Below are 26216 nucleotides of genomic sequence, written 5' to 3'. Positions count from 1 at the left end.
TATGAAGTAAGGAGCTCAAATATAAACTAGTGTTGCCATGGAGTTGCACCTAGCATCTCTCAGCCTTTAATGTGCTGGAACTGGAATGGCTGGGAAGAGTGTCAAAAATCCCTCAAAAAGAAGAATGTGGAAACAGGTTAATCTTCCCTCAACCCCTAGGGGAGACACAAACCATCACAGGATAAAGGCATATAGAGGGGAAGTTGTTGTCTTTTCTAGGGGATTTTTTTGTTCACCTCAAGTTACTAATCTCTTTCTGTTTATACTTTCTCCTGTAAATCAACCTACAGCTGACTAACGAATATGACTTTTTGTTCGGTTACTTTTTAGTTATGTTTGACTCTTCATTACCCCATTTGGGGTTTTTTTGGCAAAGATACTGGAGTGGTTTTCCATTTCCTTTGCCAGCTCATTTTACTAATAAGGAAACTGAGGCAAACAGGGTTAAGTGACTTGCCCAGGGTCACACAGCTAGTAAATGTCTGAGGCTGAATTTGAACTCATGAAGATGAGTCTTCCTGACTCCAGGCCAGACATCCTAGGCACCAAGCCATCTAGCTGTCCTTATATAATTAATACAACTGCAGAATGACTAAGAAGACTGGTGATTCCCTGAGAAAAAATTGTTACTCTGCCACCTCCCCTCCAGAGTGGTTGAATATATATTTTACCTCTTCCAATCTGACTAGTTTCTCTAACCTCTATGTATAATACAAGTATTGATTACACAGCAAGAATTTGTGGCTACTAATTTGTTTTATATACAGGGTAATAAATAATACAACAACAGGGGAGAGAGCAAAAGGGCAAAGAGATATAAATTTGTTGGTTATAGAGTAGTCAACACCAGGAGCTTCAGACTGCAGGAGCAGAAAAGGGATTTCCTGCTTAGGTTCCTTCCCCTTTTGGATGAGAAGGGAGATAATCGACCTTGGAAATGTTGCTCGTATAGAGGAGTAGTATTTTTCCCCAACTCAGAGGCGGAAGAGAAAGCTAATGTTTGAGTTCTCTCCAGTCATCCCACCAAATCATTGCGTATATCAGAGTAGCAAAGACCCTCATCAGCCTGAGTAGCTGCAATCTGGAAACTATTTATTGGCTCTCTTGAAGGGAAGATCTGGGTGGGGTGGAGGTGGGGAACAGCTAGGCATTCAGCACTGTTCCACATGGTGGTTAAAGGTAGCTAGGTGGTGCAGTAGATAGAACACTGGGTCTTGAGTCAGGAACACCTGAGTTCAAATTCCACCTCAAACACTTCCTAGTTACATGACCCTGACCAAGACACTTAACCTGTTTCCTCAACTGCAAAATGGGGAGCATAGTAATGCTTACCTCACAGGGTTGTTGTGAGGATCAAATGAGATAATATTTGTAGGGTGCTTAGCACAATGCCTGGCACATAGTAGGTGCTTAATAAATGCTTATTCCCTGGCTAAACAAGTTGTGGTATATGAATGTAATGGAACGCTATTGTGCTATCAGGAATGGAGAACATATGCACTTCATAATAACCTGGAAAGACCTACATGATATGATATTGAGTGAGGGGATCAGAACCAGGAGAACATTGTATACAACCACAGACATATTGCTTCTGTGATGACTAACTTTGATAGACTTGGCTGTCCTCAGCAATACAAGGTTCAAAGACAGCTCCAAAGGACTCATGATGGAAAGAGCTATCTACATCCAGAGAAAGAATTACGGAGTCTGAATGCATATCGAGGCAAACTATTCGCTCTCTCTCTTTTTTCTTTTTATCTTCTTTTTTGGTTTTGTTTCTTCTTTCTCATGATTCATTCCATTGGTCATAATTCTTCTATACAACTTGAGTATTGTGTAAATAAGTTTAACGCGAAGGTATATGTAGAACCTATATTGGATTCCATGCTGTCTTGGGAGGGGAGGGGAGAGGGGAGGGAGGGAGAGAAAATTTGGAACTCAAAAACTTGTGGAATTGAGTGTTGTAAACTAAAAATAAAAAAATTATAAAAAAATAAAAAATAAAGGGAGACCATCTATGAAAACAAAATGCTTATTCCTTTCCTCTAGATGGAGGGAAGCTAGGTGACATAGTGGATAGAGTGCTGGGCCTGAAGTCAGGAAGACTTATCTTCCTGAGTTCAAATCTGGCCTTTAACACTTAGTAGCTGTATGACCCTGGGCAAGTCACTTAACCCTGTTTGTTTCAGTTTCCTCATCTGTAATCTGTAACATAAGCTTGAGCTGGAGTAGGAAATGGCAAACCACTCCAGTATCCTTGCCAAGAAAACCCCAAATAGGGTACCAACTCATGAACAGTTGTACATGACTGAACAGCAAAATGATTTGGACTCTGTTTAGATTGTCAGAGGTGGAAAGAATTTTTGTGTGTATTTTTTCTCCCTCCACTGACAATTGGGTGCTCTTGAGCTAAATGAGAGAAAATATTATTGCTACAGATCTCTTGTTTTTACAATCTTTCCAAAGTGGGTCAAATCTCTATCTGTGCCTTCTCCCTTAGGAGCTAAAAAAAAAAACCAAAACCTAAAACTTGTGGTTTGATGAAGGAGGACAGGTGCTCCCCCACATTGTTTTCCCGTCTATATAAGGGCAGAGAAAATCTCTCCTTGGGGGTGGAATTGAGGGTGGTGATTCAGTTTTTCCCAGTGTCTAGAGAAAAGGAGCAGCTGGGCCAGGCTTGTGGACATCACAAGGATTCCAAGGATATTCCATGACTAGGGCCAGAGGAGATCATCCCCTTCTTTCTTGCAGCAACCAAACAGGCCTATCTTTTTGTTTTACATTCAACCAAACAAACCATCAATACTTACAGACCTGGAATCTGAATAATTCACAAATGTATTACATGTAGTCAATGAAAACAGACATAATCATATTGTGTGAAACTATCATTTAGCTATTCAAATGGAATTCACTCTTACAAATACCACTGGATTTGGAATATGAGTCCCTGGTTTCAAATGATTTTGAATACTTTGCTAATATGTAACTGCTCAGTTATCTGTATGACCTTGTGCAAGTCTTCTACCCTCCATGTACTTCCTTTTATTCTCTGTAAAATGAGGTAGGTAGATCAGATAACTCCTAAATTTTATTATAACTCTTTTTTCTATGATCTGTGAAGGGTCCATCTGTCTCACACTTCTATATACCAACCACCCTATCAAGCCCTGCCCACATCCTTTCCCCTGGAGCCGTGCAATACATTAGCAGTCCTGAAGGTGGTGCTATAACTTTAGCTCTATTCAAAGTCCTATTAGCTTCTGCTGGAATAGATAGTAACCAGAGGCTCCCAATTAAGAGGATTTTACTGCTAGAAAGGATTTTAGAGATTAGGGCCATGTCAGGAAGGCTCATCCTTATTCCCAGTCTTTCCTCTTCACTACCTGTCACATATCTGCATAGGGTTGTTCTGAGGATCAAGTGAGTTGATGTATGTAAAGTGCTTTGCAAACCACAAAGTGTGATATCAGTGTTTGTCCCTCCCTCCCTTCCTTCCTCTTTCTTTTTCTTTCTTTCTTTCTTTCTTTCTTTCTTTCTTTCTTTCTTTCTTTCTTTCTTTCTTTCTTTCTCTTTCTCTCGCTCTCTCTCTCTCCCTCCCTCCCTCCCTCTCTTTCTCCCTTTCTTTCTTTCTTCCTTCCTCTTCTTTCTTTGGTTCTTTCTTTCTTTCCTTCCTTCCTTCCTTTCTTTCCCCCTTCTTTCTTTCTTTTTCTTTCCTTCCTTCTTTTCTTTCTTTCATTCTTTCCTTCCTTTCTTCTTTCTTTTCTTTCATTCTTTCATTCTTTCTTTCTTCCTTCCTTCCTTCCTTTCTTTCTTTCTTTCTTTCTTTCTCTCTCCCTTTTTCTTTCCTTCTCCTTCCTTCTTTCTTTCCCTTCCTTCTTTCTTTTCTTTCTTTCTTCCCTATATCTTTCACTTCCTCTTTCTCCTTTACCCCCTCAAATTTAAAAGTAGCTCATCAAAAGGTTGTTTATTAAGAGAGAGCAGATTTCCCCCTAGAGAAGGAAGACCGAATAGTATGGCTCTGAATGCTGGCAGAAGTCTATCTGGTGATTAGATATAAGCAAGGAAGGAAAAGTCCACAGAAGGGGAGTGCTAGTGATGCTAGTATGAAATGAAAATTTGCAAAATTCATAGGTCTGCTAGCCCTGCTGACATCTTCTTCTTTCTCATCATAGTACTAGTTATTATTTCCACAACATTTTCAACTTTGCAAAGCATTTTGCATTTTATTTGATCCTCACAAAAATCTTGAGAAGTGGTATTATTTGATTTTTATTTTTGAAAAGGATCATTGGTACCGCGGGATGATGTCAAGAGGTGGTACTACAAGTATGATTATCACTATAAATGATGAAAATGAGGCACAGAGATTAGGTGACATTGCCCAGGGTCACATAGCTCATGGGTGTCCATGGCAGGATTCAAACCTATGTGTTTCTGACTCCAAGTGTAGCCCTCTATACACTCATCATCATTGTCATTATCTTTGCACCGTGGTTGTCATCATCATCAGTGGGAAAAGTTGGGGATTTGGAGTCAGGGAACTAGACTACCTTCCTACCTGTGTGACCTTGAGTCGGTAACTTTGCCTCTCTGGGTCCCAGTTTCCTCATCTGTGGAATAGGAAGGTTGAGGTAGACAGCCTTTAAAGTCTCTAGCTCTCAGACTTTGTGTTTCTGTAATTTCTTAGAGTGGCCAACCTCCCACCCCTAGAACTCCCAGAGCACTTCCTCTTATGTTGTACCTTCCAATCATACTCTGTATTCTGGTTGTTAGTTTGTACTTATCTTTTCTCCCTTAATTAAACTGTAAGCTCAGAGAACACAGAGATTACTACTTAAAGCTCACATTTAGAGGACACTTTGTAGCCACAAAATACCTTCTATAAATATGTTCCTTCCACCAGTCCTGTGGAAAAAAAATAGGGCAAGTCTAATTATGTCCATTTTACAGGCTAAGAAACTGAGATTTGAGGAGATTAAGTGATTTAGCTCATGCACCTGGGCAATTCAAACTCAGATCTCACTGCTGGGTTTCAACCTCTAATCTCTCTGCAGGTCCAGGGCTCTGTCTGTTACATGAGGTTACTTGGATTCATTACTGCATTAGTAGAGACATCAAGGGGTACCTGAAGGGTTGGACTGGGATTCAGGAAGAGCAGGGTTCGAACGCTATTTCTGACACTTACTGGCTGGGTGATCTTGGGCTAATCACCTAACTTTGCTGAGCTCCCGCTTACTCATTTACAAAATAGAGATAACAATGTTTCACCTTCACAGGGATTTTTGTGAGGCTTGAATGAGATAATATCGAGAGCTTTGCCAACCTTCAAATGCTATAGGAATTCAATCCACTAAACATTTATTAAGTGCTTACTATGTGCCAGGCACTACCCTAAGTGTCTACTATGTACCAGGACCAAAAAACAGTCCCTGCCCTCCAGGTGCTTAGAATCTAAGGTTGGGAGTGGGGAAGCAACAGGCAAACAAATATCTACAAAGCAAGCTATATGCAGGATAAATAGGAAATAATTAACAGAAGGAAGGCACTGGAAGTACGAGGGGCTGGGGAAGGACCTAAAGGAAGCCAGGGAAGTCAGTAATCGGAGTCACCCATTCCCTCTCCCAGTATAACTGCCTGGTGCATACCGTAGATACTCTGTAAATGTTTGTTGATGGACTCTCTAACTGAACGTTGTACTTTCATGGCCAGAAGAAGCTGCTAATAACAGGAAGGACTGATTTCTGTAAGGAACAAATACCTTTTATTTCCAATTGTCGGTTTAAACGGTAACAGTCGTAACAATACCAATCACTACAGAGAGCTGCCATGGTGCTAAATAGTGAATGGGGCTCTTGGTGATTTTTTTGCTTTGCATTCTGAGGTGTCAGGCATGGTGAAAAGCACAAAGCAATCAAAGAACCGAAACAGGAATTTCTCCCATTACCTCTCAAGAGCAGAGGAGAAATAGGAGCAGAAGCCTGGAAATTGTTGGTCAGTTCTTTTCCTTGATCATTCAGGTTGGTTCAATTCAATTCCATTCATTCCCTGAAGCACCTGCTTTGGGCAGCACAAAGTGGGCAAGACAAAGATGAAAAGCAATAGGGCCCCTGCCCTCAAATGGCTTACAGTCTAACAGATGGAATGAGAACACCCATAACCAGAATACAGCTTAGAATATGTTTAGGCGCATTGGAAGGGTCAAGCATAAGGGGAGAGCTTGAGGAATCTGGGATCACTTCTAGGCAGCTGGATCAGGAATTGCTGAATGGAGGAGCTGGCTCGTGAAATCTTTGAAAGATGGGAATGATTTCAGTGGATGGAGATGTGTGCACAAAAGGTGATCACTTTAAGATGACAACAGGCCCGGCCATTTGCCTCTGGAGATGAAGGGAATGCAAAGAAAGGACCAGGTATTGTCTTCTGATGAGCATGAATTGAGTGGGTGTCAGGCAGGAATTCGTGACTTTGAGCTTCTCCCCTTCCTCCACCCTTTCCCACCTCCCCAAGAGCTAGGTAGGCCAGTCCACCTCCATTGCACATAGGACAAAAAAAAACCACAGCCGTCGGCTTCAAACGTTTAATTTTTTTTTGAAAAAGCACCTTGAATCTTATGTTACTGGAGTAACCAACAGCATCCATTTCACTGAGAAGAATCAAAATTCAATTTAATTCAGAAAAAAGCAATGCTGTATTAAATGCCTACTATGTTTAAGGAATTGGGGATGCAAAGACAAAACAAACAAACAACCCCCTCACCCCTTTCTTTTCCTATATTATAGCAATGTGGATAAACTACCAGAAAACATGGCCTAAAAGGTTAAGTATATGTCCTAAGCTCCTTGAGAGGAGAAATTGGGTTTTACTCATCTCTTTCAGTGCCTTGCTCATAAAAAACCAACATGTTTTTGTTGAATGAATAGCATGGTATAGTACTACATAAGATGACAGGATTCAGAGATGGAAGGAACCTCTGAGGACTTACCACCTCCCCCCACCCCCCATATTCCAGAAGAGGAAGCAAAAGATCAGAAAAATAGGATAACTTGGCTAAGGTCATGCAGCCATATGAATTAAAGGATGGATTCAGGTCCACCTGCTCCCTCATGGCAGCCATGTACTCCCATGGTCTGGTGAGGAGACAGAAAGAGGGGCCAATATGATTGAGTCATCTCACAAGGGCAGCCTACTTACTGTTCTTTCCCTTCACCCATGACCTTAGGGAAGGAGCTATGGTCACTATTCTTGACAAGGAAACTGAATCCCAGAGAAGTTACCTGATTTGCCTAAGGTCACACAGCTGGTCAGTAGAAGAACTGAGATTCCAACCTAGTCCTCTGACTCTAGATATGGTGCTCTTTCTATGACTATCCCCATGCTTTTGATGTCACCTGTGCTATCTGTTCATTCTCACTTCTAAGGGACAGAGTGGTTTCTGGTACCACAACTAAGGAATCACTTGAATGCTTTCAAGAGGTAGATTTAGAAATTCTAGCATAATTATATAAAGTAATAAAATCTTGGCAGATACTAGTTGAGGCCCCTCCTATGTTTGTGGTGGGATGGGCTTGCAGTGAGAACACTATATAACTTTGATCAACAATATCATTTTATTGTGCCCACAGCAGCCCTTGGGAGACTGGGCTCCTGGGCGGTGACTCAGGAAGACAGGAGAAGACCCTCATAGTATCTGGCCAGAACAGAAAACAATTGCTATTTAAACTTATTCCAATTCACTAGAAAGTCAAGACATTACCCTCATGATGTCACTGGTCCTCTCTGAGAATGAAGGGCAGACAGCAACAACAACAGGGAGGCAGCCAGTGGGAGAGAAAGATCACAGGCTCAGACCTAGAAGGGACCCAGAGGCCATCTAGTCTGATTATCTCATGTACAGAAGTGACCAAGACCCAGGAAACTTAAATGACTTTCTAGAGGTCACGTAGGTAGGAAGTCTCCGAGGCAGAATTTAACTGTGGTCCTCTGATTCTGGTCTTCTTTCCATTGTATTACGGCTCCCTTTGCTGATATATCAGAGAGAAGGAGGCACACAGTGTGATTCCCTGTTTCCTTCAGCCCTTAGACATTGCCCTGGGACCCAAACACTCCTAGAGATGGCCCTGGTTGTACCTCATTTGAGAAGAAAGAAAATTCTATCTTGTCACCCTTAAAAATAAGATAGCTTGAAACAATTTTGAAAATAAGAGTGAATTGATCGTTGTTGTGTTCAGTTGTTTTCAGTCATGTCTGACTCTCCGTGACCCCTTTTGGATTTTTTTGACAAAGATACTGGAGTGGTTTGCCATTTCCTTCTCCAGCTCATTTTACAGATGAGGAAACTGAGGCATATAGGGTTAAGTGACTTGCCCAGGGTCACATGTATCTGAGGCCAGATTTGAACTCAGGAAGATGAGTTTTCTTGACTTCAGGCCTGGCACTCTATCCACTGTGCCACCTAGCTGCCCCATCAGGCCTGGCACTCTATCCGCTGTGCCACCTAGCTGCCCCATATTGATTGACAATTGATAATCAATAATGAATCGATCATTAACACTATTTAAGTATAAATAATCCTGTTGCTGGTCCGTTGATCAGGGAGTGATATCTGTTTACGTGAAGGAATACAAATGTACCTCACTTGCTTCATTCATTGGTGAATAATTCCTAGAGTCAGTTATTTTCCAGGCAAACTAAAATAATATGTTTTTAATATACAATACAATTGCATCTGATATACAAAAAACCCTAGACAAATTAAAATTTTAAAACCAAGTTACCAAAAGTACTTCTGTTTTATACAGTCTGAAAACATGGGCCAACTGTTTCTCAGTCCAGCTTCTGGATGTTTGTCCTGATGGGACATGAAGCATCTTCTCTGTCCCGCTGTCTTCATGCTCTCCTTCAGTGGTAGTAGATGCTGAAGGCGTGGAGGATGTACATCAGAGTGGTAATAAAAGCAAAGAACTGGAAGAGAAAGAATGGAGGATGTGAGCTGTCTGTCTGTCTGTCTCTGTCTGTCTCTGTCTCTATCCCTTTCTGGCTCTTTCTTTGTCTCTGTCTGTCTCCCTCTTTCTATCTCTCTGTCTCTTTCTCTGTCAGTCTCCCTTTCTCTGCCTCCATCTCTTTGTCTCTTTCTCTATTTCTGTCTGTCAGTCTGTCTGTCTCCTTCTGTCTCCATCTCTGTTTGTGTCAGTCTTTCTCTTTCTCGGTCTCCATCTGTCTGTCCCTCTCTCCTTCTCTATCTTTCTCATACACAGCTTCCTCTAGAAAGTACTGCACTTTTTATTTTCTTGTTAATCATCTGTGCACCTGTTGTATCTTGCCCCCTCCTAGGAGAATGCGGACTCCTTAAAGGCATGGACTGTTTGGATTTTCTCTTTGTATCCCTAGTACTTAGCATAGTACCCAACACACAGCAGGAATTTAACAAGTATTTGTTGAACTAGGTTGGATGTGATTCTTACCAATGGGGAAAACCCATCTGTTCTTAAAGTGGGAAAAATGACCCCTTCCCCACCATCTACTTGGGGCAAGCTGATGAAGAGCTTCCGTCTCTTACACTCCATTGAGATCTAGCACCTAAAAATTCTTGTACTGAACACATCATAGCTCAGCTCACCGTGGCAGCAGTATTCAATTCGTAGTAAGTTTTCCCAACCCCTTCTTTCTCCGTCCGAATTGTTGCATTTGCTTGTAAAACAGCTGCGCTCATGTACAAAATTCCTGTAATTCCATGATAAAGGCTATCCTGGAAAACAGTCCCCAAAGAAAACCATGAAATAAGCTCTATAAGGCAATTTCGAAGACCATCACAAAACCTTCATCTTTTATTATAAAACTGTAAGATATCCTCCGGTGCTAGTAGCATTGGAGGACAGAACTCCTTGGGTCAGATTAGCACTGATTTTTTTACTCAAGCAAAAGGTCCTTGGAGGAAAAAATAGCAAGGGGAGCCTCATTCAAAATCATTGTGTGGGGAGGGGACCCCTGATCAATTGAGCTCTCATTAACTCGATGAAATTCCAAGATAGAAAGAGTGGGCAGCAAAGATAATGAAGTGTCTAATCTGTACCTTGAGTAACTCAACATTTTATATCCTGAGTGCCTTTTTAGGACCGTGGTTTCCATGAGGATAGAGTCTCCTGGGGAGTCTTGGTCTGACCCCAAGGGTTATCAGCCTATCTGAGGGTAGGGAGATGGGCTATATCTCACTCTCCCTCTAATTGTGGGACTTGTCTCCATCACAACCGCTCTTACTGTTATTCCTTGTCTTTCTTTCCCTCTGGCTTTTCCCTTTGCCATGAAAGCTACCAATTTCCACCCTTCTGAGCTAAGCATTGGCCCATCAGGGCAGCCATAAACTAACCACTACCTAGACACCATAACAGTAGTTGTATGGTGCCACTGGGAAAATACCTCCCCCTCCAAACAGTTTTAGGAGTGTGGACCCACTGAGTACCTTAAAGCTGAATTAGTCACCCTGGAGACCCAACCTGAGAGTGAGGGCAGTGGCGGGTAGCCCCAGAGAGGTAAACTCCAATGCTATTTCCTCCATGAAGTCTTCTCATCTGTAATAACTTCTCCCCTCAAACATTGTGTAACACTTCGCATCTTTCTTGTGTACTTAGCCTTTAACCTAGTATAGCCGTATATGTCATATCTGCCTAACAATCTGTCCTCTATGAGGGCAGAGACCCTGTTTTATCTAAACTTTGTATTTCCTCCAAGCATCTAGCATAATACTCCATAAACAGTAGGTTTTTAATAAACGTTTGAGGATATTATCAAATAAATCCTTTTATAAACTGAAGAATATTCCCCTGATTTACATTTCGTGGTTTATGGTTTGTATATCTCTGGTTTTATGATAAAGCAGGAGTCCTCTCAGAATCCATTTCAATGAAAGAATAACCATCTCTACAGTACATTGGGGCTATCCCCATCCTGGAGTTGTGCCTCAGCAAGAAAAGTCCCCGGGGGGCAGCTAGGTGGAGCAGTGAGTAGAGCACCAGCCCTGGAGTCAGGAGGATCTGAGTTCAAATCTGGCCTCAGACACTGGACACACTTACTAGCTGTGTGACCTTGGGCATATCACTTAACCCCAATTGCCCTGCCTTCCCCCCTCCAAAAAGCAACAAAAAAAGAAAAGTCCCCAAATCAGGCAGCAAATCTATGTGTCTAGCCAATACTCATGGTAAAACTATATATCCTTACCACAACTCTCCAGGATTCATATTTTTTATAAAATCCAAGTAAGTAAGACAACAGGAACATCAGGGATATGAGGAATGAAGTGATAGACACATACATAACCCATCCTTGCAACAATTCAAAATACACTTCGGTGGCAGCTACCAGAATCCAGACCCAGCACCCAAATACCTGCAAAAAGAAAAGAAAAGCTGTGTCAAAGGCATTCCTTTCCTACAGTGTAGTTTTCTGTGCAAGACATCAGTTTCTTTTCATCTTTGTTATTGTTTTCCCTCTTGGTCTGGTGCATTCAGAATTAGTGATTTACTTCAACCCATGACTTTCCTGGCTTCCTTGGCCATTGATCATCCATCCTCCTGTTCCCTGCTCTTAGCAACCCAATACTGTAACCAAATGGGACTTCTCTTGATCTAAGGTGAAACAAATTCCTGTCCCCAGATTCTTGCAATTCAAATGCCTTCTGAGGCAAAGTCCTTTCCTATTTTTGACCTCTCCCTTCATTTTCACCCCTATCCAGTTCACCCCCAACCCTAATTATCTTCTGTCCTCCACTTCCATTGTGTCCTCTGGAAACCACAACCAACCACCACTATAATGTTAACACATTCTCCCTCATCTTAGAACTCTTTCTTTCATTTTCATCCTACTTTTCTGGGCTCTTGGAGTCCTCCCGTAGATGCCTTACTGGCTCCACTCTCCAGTGTAGGCTAATCTTTTCATGCCATATGGCACATTAGGTCAGAAGGAGCAGTTGGCATACTCTTTACTCCCCACTGTCACTTCTGAACCCTTTCCCTGATACCATAATTCCATAATGTCTTTTGCTTTGACTTTTACTCCATTTGTTTATTTTACTTTGTCTGGATCTTGGTTTCTGTCAGCTGTTGGCCTTCATATCACTCTCCTTGCTCGAAGAGTTCAGCACTTGAATTACATATACAGTCTTCTTCAACTCACCCTCTACCCTCATCCTTAGAGGTTCCATTATTCATATGGATGTTGCTAGGAACGAGTGTTCTCTGGATTATCTACCTCCTCAATTCCCATGACTCATCTACATTGTAGCTAATTCTTACACTGGTTGATCATACCTTAGACCTCCCCATCACCCTCAAGCCATTTACCTCTGTGATCTTGAACATCGAAGTTCCTTTCTTTTAATATAATTTCCTGTCCCTCTAACTTTCCCTCCGTTTCTCTCTTCTGCCACCTGGGTTGTATAGTGGCTAGAGCAGTGGGTTTGGAATCAGGGAGAATCTTGTTTGAATCTTGTCTCAGACAGTTACTAGCCTGGGTGACCCTGGACAAGTCACTTAACCCTTCTTGGCTTAAGTTTCCTCATCTTTACCATGAGGATAATAATAGCACCTATGTCGCAGAGCTGTTATGAAGATCAGCTGTGGTAACATGCTAAACTTTGCACTTGGCAAACCTTAAAGTGCTATAAAAATGCTAGCTATTACTTATTCATCTTCACTATATCCTTCACTCCTCCACTTTTGCTTTTTCTTTCAAGGCCCTCACTATCATTTTGACTTCCCTTTAAATATATTTAACCAGTTCAATGGTACACTTGTCCTCCATCTTTGAATCCTAACGCTATGTTCACTCTCTGCTGATCCCCAACCCCCCGTCTGCTGCTGGAGGAAGCCATCCATGCCAACTATCCATTAAGTCCACTATAAATTCATCTCTTTCTGATTCCAACTATCTCCTCCACCCTCCATGGCCATCCTTTTAGCCTTTCTTCATTGAATATCTCCCTCCTTGAAGAAAGCATCCCACTCTCACCCACCAATCCTTCTCTCAGCACAAGAGCTAATTTTCTATTCTCCTGAGAAAATCAAGGTTTATCACTAGCTCCTTGCCTCCCTTACTCTTTTTACTTCCTAATGCAGCCTCTCCTTTGCTCCATTCTTAGAGGATGAGGTTGCCCTTCTTTCTGACTCATTGCTCTCCTCCAAGAGCTTTTCCCATCAATCATTCTCTTTCTCACCTTCAGTCTCTGTTCATCCCTGGCTCCTTCCACACTGCCTAGAAACATACTCAGGTCTTCCCCACCCTTAAAAACACCTTGACTGTGCCATCTCCTCAGGCTATCGTCCTCTATCTCATCTCCTTTTCACTGCCAAATCCTAGAAAGAGTTGTCTAAACTTGTAGGTTCTATTTACTACCTTCCCACCAACTAATCAACTCCCAAAATCTGGTTTCCAACTTTATCACCCTAATGAAACTGCTTTCACACAGATGACCAGCAATCTTTAAGTGAATTGGATGGCCTTTTTTCAGTCATGACCACATCATCACCAATGTAGAAGAGATCTCAGAAGTCATCTAATCTACTTCCCTCATTTTATATATGAAGAAACTGAGTCCCAAAGAGTTTAAGTGACTTGCCCAACTCATCCTTTCTTGAGCTCCCTGCAACATCATCCCTATCCTCTTCTGGAATACTTATTTACCTCTTGGATTCTGGGACACTGCTCTTTCCTAGAAGAAATCCATTCTGTCTGACTGCTCATTTTTAACACCCTTTGCTAGACCACCATCCTTCTCCTGACCTCTTAGAGTGGGCAGATCTCACCCAGGCCCTCTTTTCTTCTCTTTTTCTCAGTATAAGAGCTAAGTATGAGAAGCAAGCAATCTCACTGAGCTACTTAAAACAAATATGTGAATAAGTAAAATCTGTCTCTTCTCCTCCATAAGTATTTGATTGTTTCAAAGATGATACTAAGGGGCAGCTAGGTGGCACAGTGGATAGAGCATGGTCCCTGAAGTCAGGAGGGCCTGGGTTCAAATCGGACCTCAGACACTTACTAGCTATATGACCCTGGATAAGTTGTTTAACCCTATTGCCTCAAAAGAAGGAGGAGGAGGAAGAGGAGGAAGAGAAGAAAAAGAAAGAAAGAAAGGAAGGAAGGAAGGAAGAAAGAAAGGAAGAAGGAAAGAAAGAAAAAGGGAATTTCAATAAGTGAGATATGGAGTGAGGGAATGAGGCAATTTTGAACATGGAGCAATTGGAGGAAGTAAGTGGTTCAGTAAGCTGGATGTTCTTGTCCAGTTGTGTCCAGTTCTTTATGACCCCATTTGCGGTTTTCTTGGCAAAGATACTGGAGTGGTTTGTCATTTGCTTCTCCAGCTCATTTTACAGTGAAGGAAATAGAGCCAAACAGGGTTAAATGACTTGCCCAGGGTCACACAGCTAGTAAATTTCCGAGGCCAGATTTGAACTCAGATCTTCCTGGCTCCTGACTCTACTCTATCCACTGTACCACCTAGCTGCCACTACAAACCATTTTGCAGGACAGAGGGACGATGAGGACAATGGATCCCTAAGAGTCTGGGGAGACTGCCCTAGGAGGCAGGGCTGGGATACAGAGAGGTAGGTGGGAGGATACTACCTTTGTCTATTTCAAAATTTTACCTGAAGCCCAAGAAAAAGGGAAGATGTTCTCTTCCTCCTTTTTTCCTTCCTTCCCTCATTTTGTGGTCTTTAAATCCCAGGTCACCAAACTGCTACTAATGCTGTCAGCAATTGTGCTCTGCTGCATCATAGGCTCTTGTGGTCTGGCTGGGAACCAAATGGCCATGTATGATACAGTTTCTATGGGAAAAGGAATTCTAAGTTTTAAACAAACAACATACAGAGTTTAATACCAGAACTTGTTGATAGAGGTGGGGACTACCTGTCTTGTGAGTCAGATTTTGCTCATTCCTGAAGAGGGTGAGGGTGAGAGAAGCCAACAAAAACAACAAATGTTAAATACCTCCTCCTTACATCAAGCCTAAATTTTCCTCTCAGTCTCTTCTACCCATTGCCCCTTGTTCCCCCTTCTAAGGCCAAGCAGAACAAATCTAAACCCTTTGAATAATACTTGTATGAGCTTGGTCAAGTCACTTAATGTCTATGGGTCTGTTTTCTCATTTGTAAAATGAGGCATTCGGATTGATTATTTCTTAGGAACTCCCCAACTCTAAATCAATGATCCTGATCTGAGAGGTCACTGTGTCTTGGCCTGCGTATGAAGAGGAAGGTCACCTCTGCCACCATTGCTAAGTTGGAGACAGTTATGTTTACTAACAAGCCCCTTGCAGCAGGACCTGGAGAAGGTTGATCTACCAAGGAAGCCATTGTTCCACTGGTGAGTCAGTTGCCCTTTAAGCCACAGCTAAGGAAAATGATGAATTATCTGGTTGATGATATGTCTTTCAGGAAGAAAAAGGAAGTGGTGGTGAGGGAAAAGGGAAAGAAAGCCACACCAGTATATGCAATGTGGCATAATGAAAAGAGTATTTTGTTTAGTTGTTTTCAGTCATGTCTGACACTTTGTGACCCCATTTGGGGTTTTCTTGGTAGACATTGGAGTGGTTTGCCATTTCCTTCTCTAGCTCATTTTACAGGTGAGGAAACTGAGGCAGAGTTAAGTGACATGTCCAGGGTCACACAACTAGGAAGTGTTTGAGGGCAGATTTAAGTCTTCCTGACTCTAAGCCAAGCACTCTATACCCTGTGGCACCACCTCATTTCCCTGGAAAGGGTAAGTTGGATTGTAAGTCAAAAAACTGGGTGGGAGCACCAGCTCTGACGTTGACTTACTTTTTGACTTTAGTTAATGTACTTCCCCTCTGTCTCAGGCTCCCCCATTAGATTATGAGGCAAGAACTATCTTTTGCTTTCTTTTTTATCCCCAGTGCTTAGCACATAGTAAGGTTCTTAATAAATGTTATTGCTTGGCTAATTCATCAGTAAAATGAACTGTATAGACTACAACATACCCAATTTGTATTTATTACCTTCAGTGTATGTATGAGAACTGTGGACCCACATTTTGAGGAAGCCTAGACACAAGCTATGCTTAAACTATTTTGGGAAATATTCCCAGGGTGATTCCAGGTCGAGGTAGGGAGTCAGAGTGAGAGAGAAACAAGTCTCTTGGGTCAGGGCTCTGAGGTGAGACCCAGACCCAAGAATCTGAGCCCAGAGTATTTTGGAGGGCAGGTGGGCAGGCAGGCAGGCAGATAGGCCTTGGGTTCTATCCAGAATGGTTTGATCTCATTTCTGCTTCTTAGAATCCTTCACTTTCTCTAAGGCTCTGCACAAGCACCCATTGCTACCCAGGGTCTATCCTTGTCCCCCAAGTTAGTACATCGCTCCCCAGATGATTTCACTACCTCTGTACATATTTTGTATTTTACTGATCTGTGTATATGTCCCATCTCTCCCTGTACCCCTCCCCCACATCTCCCACCACCACCCCTTGGTAGAATGTAAGCTCCCTAATAGATGGCTTTGTTTTTGCCTTTATAGTTCTAGTACCTTGGCCAGTGCTTGGCACAGAGAAGATACTCAATAGATGCTTGTTGAGTGAGTGAATGAATGAATGAATGAATGAACCTCTGACCCAAGAGTTACATAGCAATACTACTTCAGAATCATGAGACCAATTTTATTCTGTGACTTAGGGAAATTAATCTTACAGTTTTATAGGCACACTCTAAACACAGAGTTTTCTGTCTTATTTGTTTCAATAAATAAATCCTGGCCTGGGAATTTGGTCATACCAAGTACCAAAGGATGGTAGAGCTGGAAAGGACCTTACAGATAATGTAGTCCACCCTTCTTATTTTAGAGATGAGGAAACCTAGTGTCGGAGAGGTGAACGGAATTGCCCAAGGTGACCCAGTGAACGGAGGAGTAGAGAATAACATTCCAGTCACCTAGCTGTCAGTGACAAAGTCTGTGGGTGGGGCACTGGTGGAATGAAGTCAGCTGGCAGTTGGGCATTTCTGTCAATTATTCTGTAGCAACCAGAGTGCTTGCCAGAAGCACCTCTCTCACTGGACTCTTGGAGTAGGGGAAAGAAAATGTTTTACTAGCTAGAGCACTGAATGACAGCACCAAAGTAATGTCTCTCCTCACTGGACATAAATCCATCACAATGAAAGCGACTTAGATCAGCCCTTCTTTGGGGTTGGACCACACACAAGGGGATTATGGAGAGGATGATATGTCATTGCCTTACACCTCCATGGACAGAGGTAGTATGGTTTGATCCTTAGTGAGCCAAACATTAGGCTCTGTCTTACTAGATATCTTCAAATGGGAACTAGAAGCCCCCTTGTTGGGGCTGTGGTAGAGTGGAATCTTGTTAAGGTACATGTTGAACTAACTAGACTCCAAGGTCCCTTCCAACTCTGAGATTCTGTGATTTGTGTCACTCTAGAGAACACTTTGGTATTAGCTCCTGGGGTCTCAGGGCACTGTAATGGAAAGATCATTGGTCTGAGAGTCAAGAGACCTGGATTCTACCAACGACTCTGCCATTTACTCACTTTATGATTTGGAGCAAGTCATGTAACCCTTCTGGTCCTCAGTTTCCTCTTCTGCAAAGTAAGATTTGCATTTCCAAGATTATCTTCTATTTATAATCTATGTATCCTCAATGTATGATTTTTTTGGAGTATGTCATCTACCACATTAGAATATAAGCTTCTTGATGGCAAGGACTGTGCTCATGCTTTTCTTTACATCTCCATTGCTCAGCATAGTGTCTGATATCTAGCAAGCATTTGATACACACTATTGCCTTTTCATTATTCTATCCTGTGATTCAAAGATTCACCTCTACAAGCACCACTAGGAAGCCTTGGGCAAATACTTCTACTTGGGTATGTGATCTCCAGTTCTGACTATTTCGCTGGGAGGTATGGGCATCCCATGAAATTGCTCTTTCATGTTACATAGCCAATGGAAAAAAAGACTTATTTTTTTCACCACCACAGTCTACCATCTCCTGAGATGCAGCACCATCTCTGCCAAGTTCATGTTGTGTTAGTTGGCTTCCGATGAATGAAAAGACCAACACCGTCATCTTATGTCTATCTTGGGGAATCTGGGTTGTTTTTTAGAGTGGCATGAGAAACTTGACTATATGCCATCACCTCTTTAAAAAAAAACAAAATGAATTGACATTCCAGATCTTTCCCATGTTTTATATTCCTTCCCGTTTTCTAGTTCTCATTACATCTTCCAAGAGCAACATATTAATTTTAGACATGGGATTAGTCAGCAAACATGGAGCAGTGTTGTTATCTTTGCATACTTGATTTTTAGATCAACACATGATTACTAAATGCTTATTGTGTTCAAGTCTTTGTGCTTGGCACTGGAGAAACAATGATAAAAATGATTCAGTCCCTTCCTTTAAGGAACCTTCAGAATATTTGGTGGTGGAGAGGGAAAGGGTGTGACATGGGATAGGGGCCAAAGGAGAGCTCCAGACAAAGAGCTCTAGGAAAACTTTTGGATGGAGAGAACATGTGCTTGTGGGTATGTGGGGGTGGAAGGAATCAAGGAAGACTTCATGGGAGAGGTGGCTCGTGAGCTGGATACTGAATGAAGAGGTGAGGGAGGGGGGATATATTCCAAGGATAGGAGCCAGGGGACAACTTACTCAAATCTTAGAGGTGAGACATGGGACACTGAATTTGAGGAACAGCAAGCAGTCCAATTTGGTCATAAGTGTTTGAAGGTAAGTAACGTGAACTACATTTGGAAGAGATGAGTTGCAGCCACATTGTAGGGAACCTTCAGTGCCATGGTAAGGAGTTCAACTCTTATAATTGCCCTCCTGTAGGCAATGAGGAGCCAGTGAAGATTTTTGAACTGAAAAGTCTATTTCGGTGACCACTTTAGGTGTGCTGATGTCTTCTGAACAGTTTTGCACATACAGACCAAAGTTAAATTGAAACTTGAAGAGCATTTTTGGGGTGGAGTGGAGACCAAGTTATCCATTCCCCTATACATGTGGGGAATGGTAAAAATCACCTAGAAAACCAACTAAAGAAAAAGAACATAAAGACCCCAGGGGAATTATGCTATACTATGGAGAAGGACTTTTGTTTCCTGACTTCTTCAATTACTTTGGTAATTTTTTGTTCATGCATTTAAAGAGGCAGCTATGGTTTCAGTGGAAAGAACACTGAACTGGGGGTCATGGGACCCAGGCTCCAGCCTCAGATTTGCCACTAACTAGTTTATGTGATGTAGAGAGATCACTTCCATCTAGTTGAGACTCGGTTTCCTTATTTGTAAAACAAGACCAGATGATCTCTGAGGTCCCTTTCACCTCTAGTATCTTGAGTTTTCAGCATTCCTTCCATCCAAGAAATGAAGACTTTCTACTGAAGTCCCATTCCAGGGCCTCACTGGGATGTGGAAGTGATGCTGGAGGCAAAAAGGCTTTGCTTTTGGACCTGGCAATACACCGTCCTCAGGTGACCAGCTGGACTACGTGCATAGGCTCATCACAAGACTGTTGGCCACCAGGTGATCATGTTTTTCTGACCGGGGGGGATCTTTCATTGTTTTGAAGCTTTGACTTATGATCCTAAAGATAAGAAAATGAAATGATTTGTTCAGTTATGTCTAACTCTTCATGACCCCCATTTGGGGTTTTCTTGGTAAAGATACTGGAGTGGTTTGCTATTTCCTTCTCTAGCTCATTGACAAATGAGGAACCTGAGGCAAACAGGGTTGAGTGACTTACACTCAAAGTGTGATGATACCATCATAATGAATAAAACAGACTTGTACCAGAGATACAGTTTTAAAATTTGAAAATGCCCAATGAACTCCAGGCTGAAGAAAGAAGCTATGGATCATTGTTATAATTATCATTGCTATATTCCTAGAAAGTACAAAATAAATGTAAATTATTGTTATTATCATAATAACTCCTCTTGTTCAATGGAGTTCAGATAAAAATAGTTCTCCGATGAGTCACTCTCCTGTTTTTATTCTTTTGTATGTTATTGCAACTGCTGTCTCCATGATCAAATATGAACTCCTTTGTGTGGCTTTTAAAACCCTTCGTGACCTGGCCCTTTTCTGTATTTCTAATCTCCTTACACTTTACTCCTTTCCACAGACTCTGTGGTCCAGGAACACTGGCCTTCTTTCATCTCATTGTACAGGATGCTCCATCTTCCAACGCTGTGCCTGTTAACTAGTTGTCCCCTACATCTGAAATCCTCTTCTTCTCCTGGAAACCTTTGCCTTCTGGCTTCTCTACCCGCTTCAAATCCCACTTCCACAAGAGACTTTCCCTGCCCTCTCCCTCCCCATCCCTACACAATGGTGCCTTCCCTTGGAGATTACCGTCTATATTTTGTGCGTACATAGTTGTCTGCGTGTTGTCTCCCCTATTAGAATGGGAGCTCCTTGAGGGCAGGGTCCATGCTTTTGCCTTTCTTTGTATCTCTCGCTTTTAGCTCAGGGCTTGACATTGAGGGTAGCTAGGTGGTGAAGTAGATAAAGCAACGGGCCTGGAGTCAGGAAGACTCATCTTCCTAAGTTAAATTCAGCCTCAGACACTTACTAGCTGTGTGACCCTGGGCAAATCACTTGACCTTGTTTGCCTCAGTTTCTTTATCTGTAAAATAAGCTGGAGAAGGAAATGGCAAGCCACTCCAGTATTTATGCCAAGAAAACTCCAAATGGGGTCACAAAGAATCAAACATGACTGAAATGACAACAACTATGGTACTCTGTACATGCTTAACAAATGCTTGTTGACTGACTAAATGACTATAGCTACTATTATCATTGCTACTACAAGACCCATACTAGATTAACAGGAGATCTTGAAGGGCTGATGTTCCTAATGAACCTAGTTAAGAGAAAACTACCAGTATTAGGTAAGAGGAATCCTCCAGGCCGACAACTCTCAGTTTCAGAGTCAGATAAAACTGGATCTTATGGGTAATTTGTTTTCCATTTCCCTACTCCCAACCCAATTCCAGAAATCTTCAATACCCAGCTTATCACAAAAAAGTGGTATCTGGATTTCTTCAGGTTATTGAGGGTCTGGGGCCCAGGGGATTCTTCATGCTAGGTTCTTTAAGTCTCTGAAAAGGTAGAGACATTTGAGGTTTGGGGGAAAGGGAAGAATGGGTACTCCTAGAATGGAAATGGGAGGGAACAAGCATTTATTAAATGACTACTATGTACCAGGTACAGTGCCAACTACTTTACAAATAGTCACAACAACCCAAGGAGGTAGATGCTAGGATTATTCTCATTTTACAGTTGTAAAAATTGAGGTAAGCAAAAGATAAGCGAAGCTAGTAAGTGTCTGAAGCAGGATTTGAATTCAGGTCTTCCTGACTTTATTCACTACAGGTCCAGTGCTTTATCTACTACATAGGGGTAGGTTGAGGTACCTTTGGAAAAACATTGATAGAACGGGAGTTCTTAAATTTTTTTGTGTCATGAACTCTTTGGACAGTCTGGATCCCACCCCCCTTTCAAAATAGTATTTTTAAATGAATAAAATATATAAATAGAATTACAAAACCAATTATATTGAAATAAAAGTTATATATATATATATATATATATATATATATATATATGCATATATATTTTACAAAACAAATTTGTTGGTCCCAGGTTAAGAACCTTTGCCATAGAAGGATATTTTGGAGAATGGAGAATGGAGAAGTTCTAGAGAAAATAATTAGAGAAGGAGAATCTAGGGAGTTAGAAAGATTCTGAGGTAGGGAAATGATGTTAGTAATGAGGACAGAGCCATGGGTTAGGGACAGAAACAAGTTGTCCCAAAGGTCAACAAGCATTTATTTTAGAAACTCTGAGGAGAGAGATTGATGGGAACCAAGGAAGTAATAGCTAGCTTAGAAAAGCTGAAGGACTGCAAGTAACACTTAGAAAACTGAGAGGACAAAGAAAGCAGGCCAGGCTGACTAAGTCCAAGCCACTGAATGATAGTCTGTCTCTATGACCAGCTCACCAAGTATCAGCCTGTTCCTTTAAAAAAGGAGAAGCCCTGTGTGTTTATCCTCTAATTCCTTTGTGCAGATTAAAAAATAATTAGTAAGAGAAGGCAGGAAATTTAGTAGGGAGGGGTAGAGATTAGGGCTGTGAGTCAGAACATCTTGGTTCTGCTCCCCTTGCCACTTCCTGTATGACCTGAGTCACCTTCCCATTTGGGCATCAGTTTCCCCATCCATTAAATAGGATTTGAAAACATGCCCCTCCCCTGCTACTTGTGAGACGATCAGCCTAAACCTTAAAAGTGCTACACAAATACGAATTCTTATTACAACTCAGTTCAACTTAATTCAGTGCCAATTTACTGAGCACAGATTGAATATAACCCTGTGCCAGGCACTGGAGACAATACAAGACTTCTCTAGAAAGGTGAGGCTTTATCAGGTCCTTGAAGGACAGGCAGGTTCTAGGTAGATGAGGAAAGGGAGAAAGGACACTTGGGACTGAGAGAATAGCATGATCGGGACAGTGAGTGCCTGGTTTGTGGTATGAAGAGGAGTTTGGCTTGGCTGAAGGAAAGGTTTTACACTGGGGAGTGATGGGTAGGACAATGGAGAACTGGTGAAGGGGATGAAGCAGATAAGTGATATGATCAAGTTTGCTTTTGTTCAGTCGTTCTTCAGTCATGTCTGACTCTCTGTGACCCCACTTGGAGTTTTCTTGGCAGAGATACTGGAGTGGTTTTCCATTTCCTTCTCCAGCTCATCTTACAGAAAGGAAATGGAGGCAAACAGGGTTAAGTGACTTGCTCAGGGTCACACAGCTAGTAAGTGTCCGAGGCTGGATTTGAACTCAGGAAGATGAGTCTTTCTGACTCCAGGCCTGGAGCTCTGTGCTCTGTGGCACCACCCAGCTACTTTAGGAAGCCTAATTTAGCAATGGTACCTGTAGGATGGATGGGAGTGGAGGTGGGGGGTGGGGAGAGTGGGCCCACCAGAGATAGTAAGAACAGTGAAGAAGCTATTACAGTAGATTGCGAGTTCTATTAGACTATACCTTCTTTAAAGACAAGGACTCTTTCTTATTCATCTTTGTATCCCCCACATTGCTTACCATGGTGCTTCACACAGAGTTATAAATGCTGAGTTGTTGGTCATAAGATTTAGAGCTGGAGAGGGCCTTAGAGCTCATCTCAATCAATCAATAAACATGTATTAAATGCCTAGTATGTGTCAGGCACTGTGCTAATCACTGGGGCTATAAAAAGAAGCAAAAGAGAGTCCCTGCCCTCCAGGAGCTTACAGTTTAGTCCAATCATTTCATTTTATTTAAAACTTTTTTTAATTAAAAAGTTTTTTTTCAGTCTCTTAATTGTTTTTTAACAAATGAGGAAACTCAAATCCAGAATGGCAGCTTGCCTGAGATCTTACAAGCAGTAAGCGGCAGAGCCAAGATTTGTACCCTGATTCCCAATCCGGTATTCTTTCCACTGTACACTTGTTGAATTGAACGGTGATGATAAAGGTTTGGAAGAGGTGGTGACGGTGAGAATACCAAGGGTAGGACAGATGGGAGAGATGCTTTGAAAATAAGAGCAAGAGGCCAGGGAAGGGTGAAGGAGAGAGAAGAATGAGAAGATTCCAAGCTTTCAAGCTTGGGTGACTGAGAGAAAGGAACGCTATTAACAGAGATGGCGGTATGGCTCAAAAGGGAAGGTAGTGTGTATCTGGAAGCTTAAACTGAAAATGTGGAACTGCGGAAGGGCTATGTCCTTGAGTGTCAAGAGCTACTTATTGCCAACACCTCATTCTTTGAGTGGATACTTATCACAAGTTTCGGGGGTGGGTTTCTGACTCTCTTTTCCTTCCCTAGAACTCACATGACCACACAGCCATTCAGTTTCACACCAACCTTGGACAGCATTATGGTATAAGGAAAAGACCTCAGTGGAGAAGAATGTGGCCCATAAAATTGAGACCTAAGCAAGATAAAGTGTCCTTAATACCATAAAAGACACACCCTATTTTCACAGTGATGACATAGAAATGCCCTTTGCCAGTATTGGGGGTAGGGGTGGGGGAGGAGCTGTACCCTCACTTAAGCTGTTCATTGTGGAATTCCAAGATATTAAAAACTGCTATGTTGCCTATGAAGCGTGAGCAGGCCTCAGACTTCTGGGTCTGTATCTAGCACAGGGCCATAATTACATTCTGGCACGGGGAAGGGGACAGAGAAAGGTTTGATTGGTAATGCCTGGGTTCCAGATGAAAGCACCTCTTTCTAATTACATTTTTATTTGTCTCATATTTATTTCTAGGGCCCGATTGCTGTGACATTCCTCCAGAGCTTATAAGTCCTTGGTGCACACTTGAAAAACCGAAAAATAAGAAGCCTGTCCCTTGGGTTCTGGTTTTTCTCTCAACTTTACAGCCTATTTTGATACCTGCACTTTTTGTTTTCATATGCCAGTGGTTGTTCCCACTAACTGGGTGACTTCACATCTCTAATCCTCTGCTTCCTTGGTCTGATGAAGGAATCAGTGATCAAATGAAACCATAATTGTAAAGTTGTTAGCACAGCACCTGACACATATCAGACACTATATAATGTTAGCTGTTATTACTGTGGAAAAGTACAAAGGGTAAAAAGGGAAAGTCAGTTCACTGGGCCTTCCCTCCCAAGAGCTCCTAGTTGATTGGAGCTGGGGGTGGGGCGGGGGAGGTTGGGGGTGTGGTTGGAACACCAGGTTAAAGAAAGGCATTCTTTCAATGATTATTCTTAGTTGATGCATTTTCCTCAGAGCCGGATCTGGGAGTAGGCAAAGCAGGCGGCCACCTCAGGAGAAACTCATAATGTAGGGCAACTAGGGATACTTTCCAGTATGTTTTATAAACTTAAGTAATTTTAATGTCAGCAAATAACATTCTCCCCGACGCCTAGTTATTGAAAGACATCTGGTATATAATACAAGGAGCACTAGATTTGGAGGAACCAGATCTTGAATCCTGCCTCAGACCCTTACAGAATGTGTTATCCTGGGCAAGTCATTTAACATATCTGAGCTACTGTTTACACCTGTAGAGGATAAGATCATTCAATCAACCAATAAGCATTTGTTAAGAACCTACTAGGGCAGCAGTGGAGAGAGTGCCAGGCCTGGAGTCAAGAATACTCAACTTCCTGAGTGCAAATCTAGGCACAGACACTTACTAGCTGTGTGACCCTGGGCAAGTCACTTAGCTGCATTTGCCTCAGTTTCCTTATCTGTCAAATGCGCTGGAGAAGGAAATGGGAAACCAGTCCAGTATCTTTGCCAAGAAAACCCGAAAATGGGGTCACAAAGAGTTGGACTTGACTGAAACAAATGAACAACAACAACAAGGACTTACTATCATCCAGGCATTGTGCTAAGCACTGGAGATACAAAAATAAAAGTGAGGGAGTCCTTGCCCTCAGTGAGATTACACTTTAATGGGGGAGGTGGAATACATAAATTCATACACATATAAAGTGAATAAATATAAATATACATGAAATAGTTAAGTACAAGGTGATCTGCTCTGAGGAGAGTACATTGGAGCATTCAGAAAGCTGAACTATTCTCCCTTGGGCCATTTTTGTGGGCTACTTGTGCTCTGGATCAGTGGTGAAGGACTTGGCTCTTGGGGATGTCCCTGTGACAGCAGCAGAGGGAAGGGATATAACAAAAGAGGATTGGCCACCGAGCTAGAAGAGACTCAGACTCTGTAGACTTTACAAGGAGATCGATGGTCTGCTCTCGATCTCCCTTTTTCCTCTCTCCTGAATGTGTGATTCTTTGGGACGATCCATGATGGTAAGAGAAAGACTCTGACAGATATAGCGGCATGTCCTGCCTACGGGAGCCTGAGCCCAGGCTTGGGCCCCTGGTTGCCTCTTCTGCTTTCGGTTTCTTCTCCAAGCATAGGTGACTGAATGATAATTCTGAAATGGACTTTACCAAGTCAACCTCATGACTTCAAGAGGCTGGTGGCTCCTGGATCCTTTAGTCAGAGCTGATTGGCAGCAGGAGTAGTTTTCTACAATTAAACTCTCCTTGGAAAAGATGCTTATGGACGGAAGGATGAGTCCAAGTTCTGGTCTAGTTTGCTAGAAGATGTGAACTTTGATGGAGTTGTCTTGACAGTACAGAGTTGAGGGGAAGGTGAACTGGCTATTTAGTCATCCCAG

The 26216-nt window shown here is 42.1% G+C and overlaps 1 protein-coding gene across 1 annotated transcript in view; it reads right to left on the bottom strand.

Annotated features, from left to right (window-relative positions):
• Positions 1–8496: 8496 nt before the first annotated feature.
• The window catches only part of MALL (mal, T cell differentiation protein like), a 42889-nt gene continuing 25169 nt past the window's right edge, over positions 8497–26216 (bottom strand). Inside the window, exons 2-4 of the mRNA XM_036752538.1 lie at positions 11218–11385; positions 9623–9751; positions 8497–8967 (exon numbers count right to left, since the gene is read on the bottom strand). Of these exons, the coding sequence (XP_036608433.1) occupies positions 8905–8967; positions 9623–9751; positions 11218–11385 (360 nt within the window). The 3' untranslated portion in view covers positions 8497–8904. The remainder of the gene's footprint in view (positions 8968–9622; positions 9752–11217; positions 11386–26216) is intronic.

The sequence above is a fragment of the Trichosurus vulpecula genome, chromosome 3, assembly GCF_011100635.1.
Source record: "Trichosurus vulpecula isolate mTriVul1 chromosome 3, mTriVul1.pri, whole genome shotgun sequence".
NCBI lineage: Eukaryota > Metazoa > Chordata > Mammalia > Diprotodontia > Phalangeridae > Trichosurus > Trichosurus vulpecula.
This window is presented reverse-complemented; position numbering and strand designations above follow the sequence as displayed.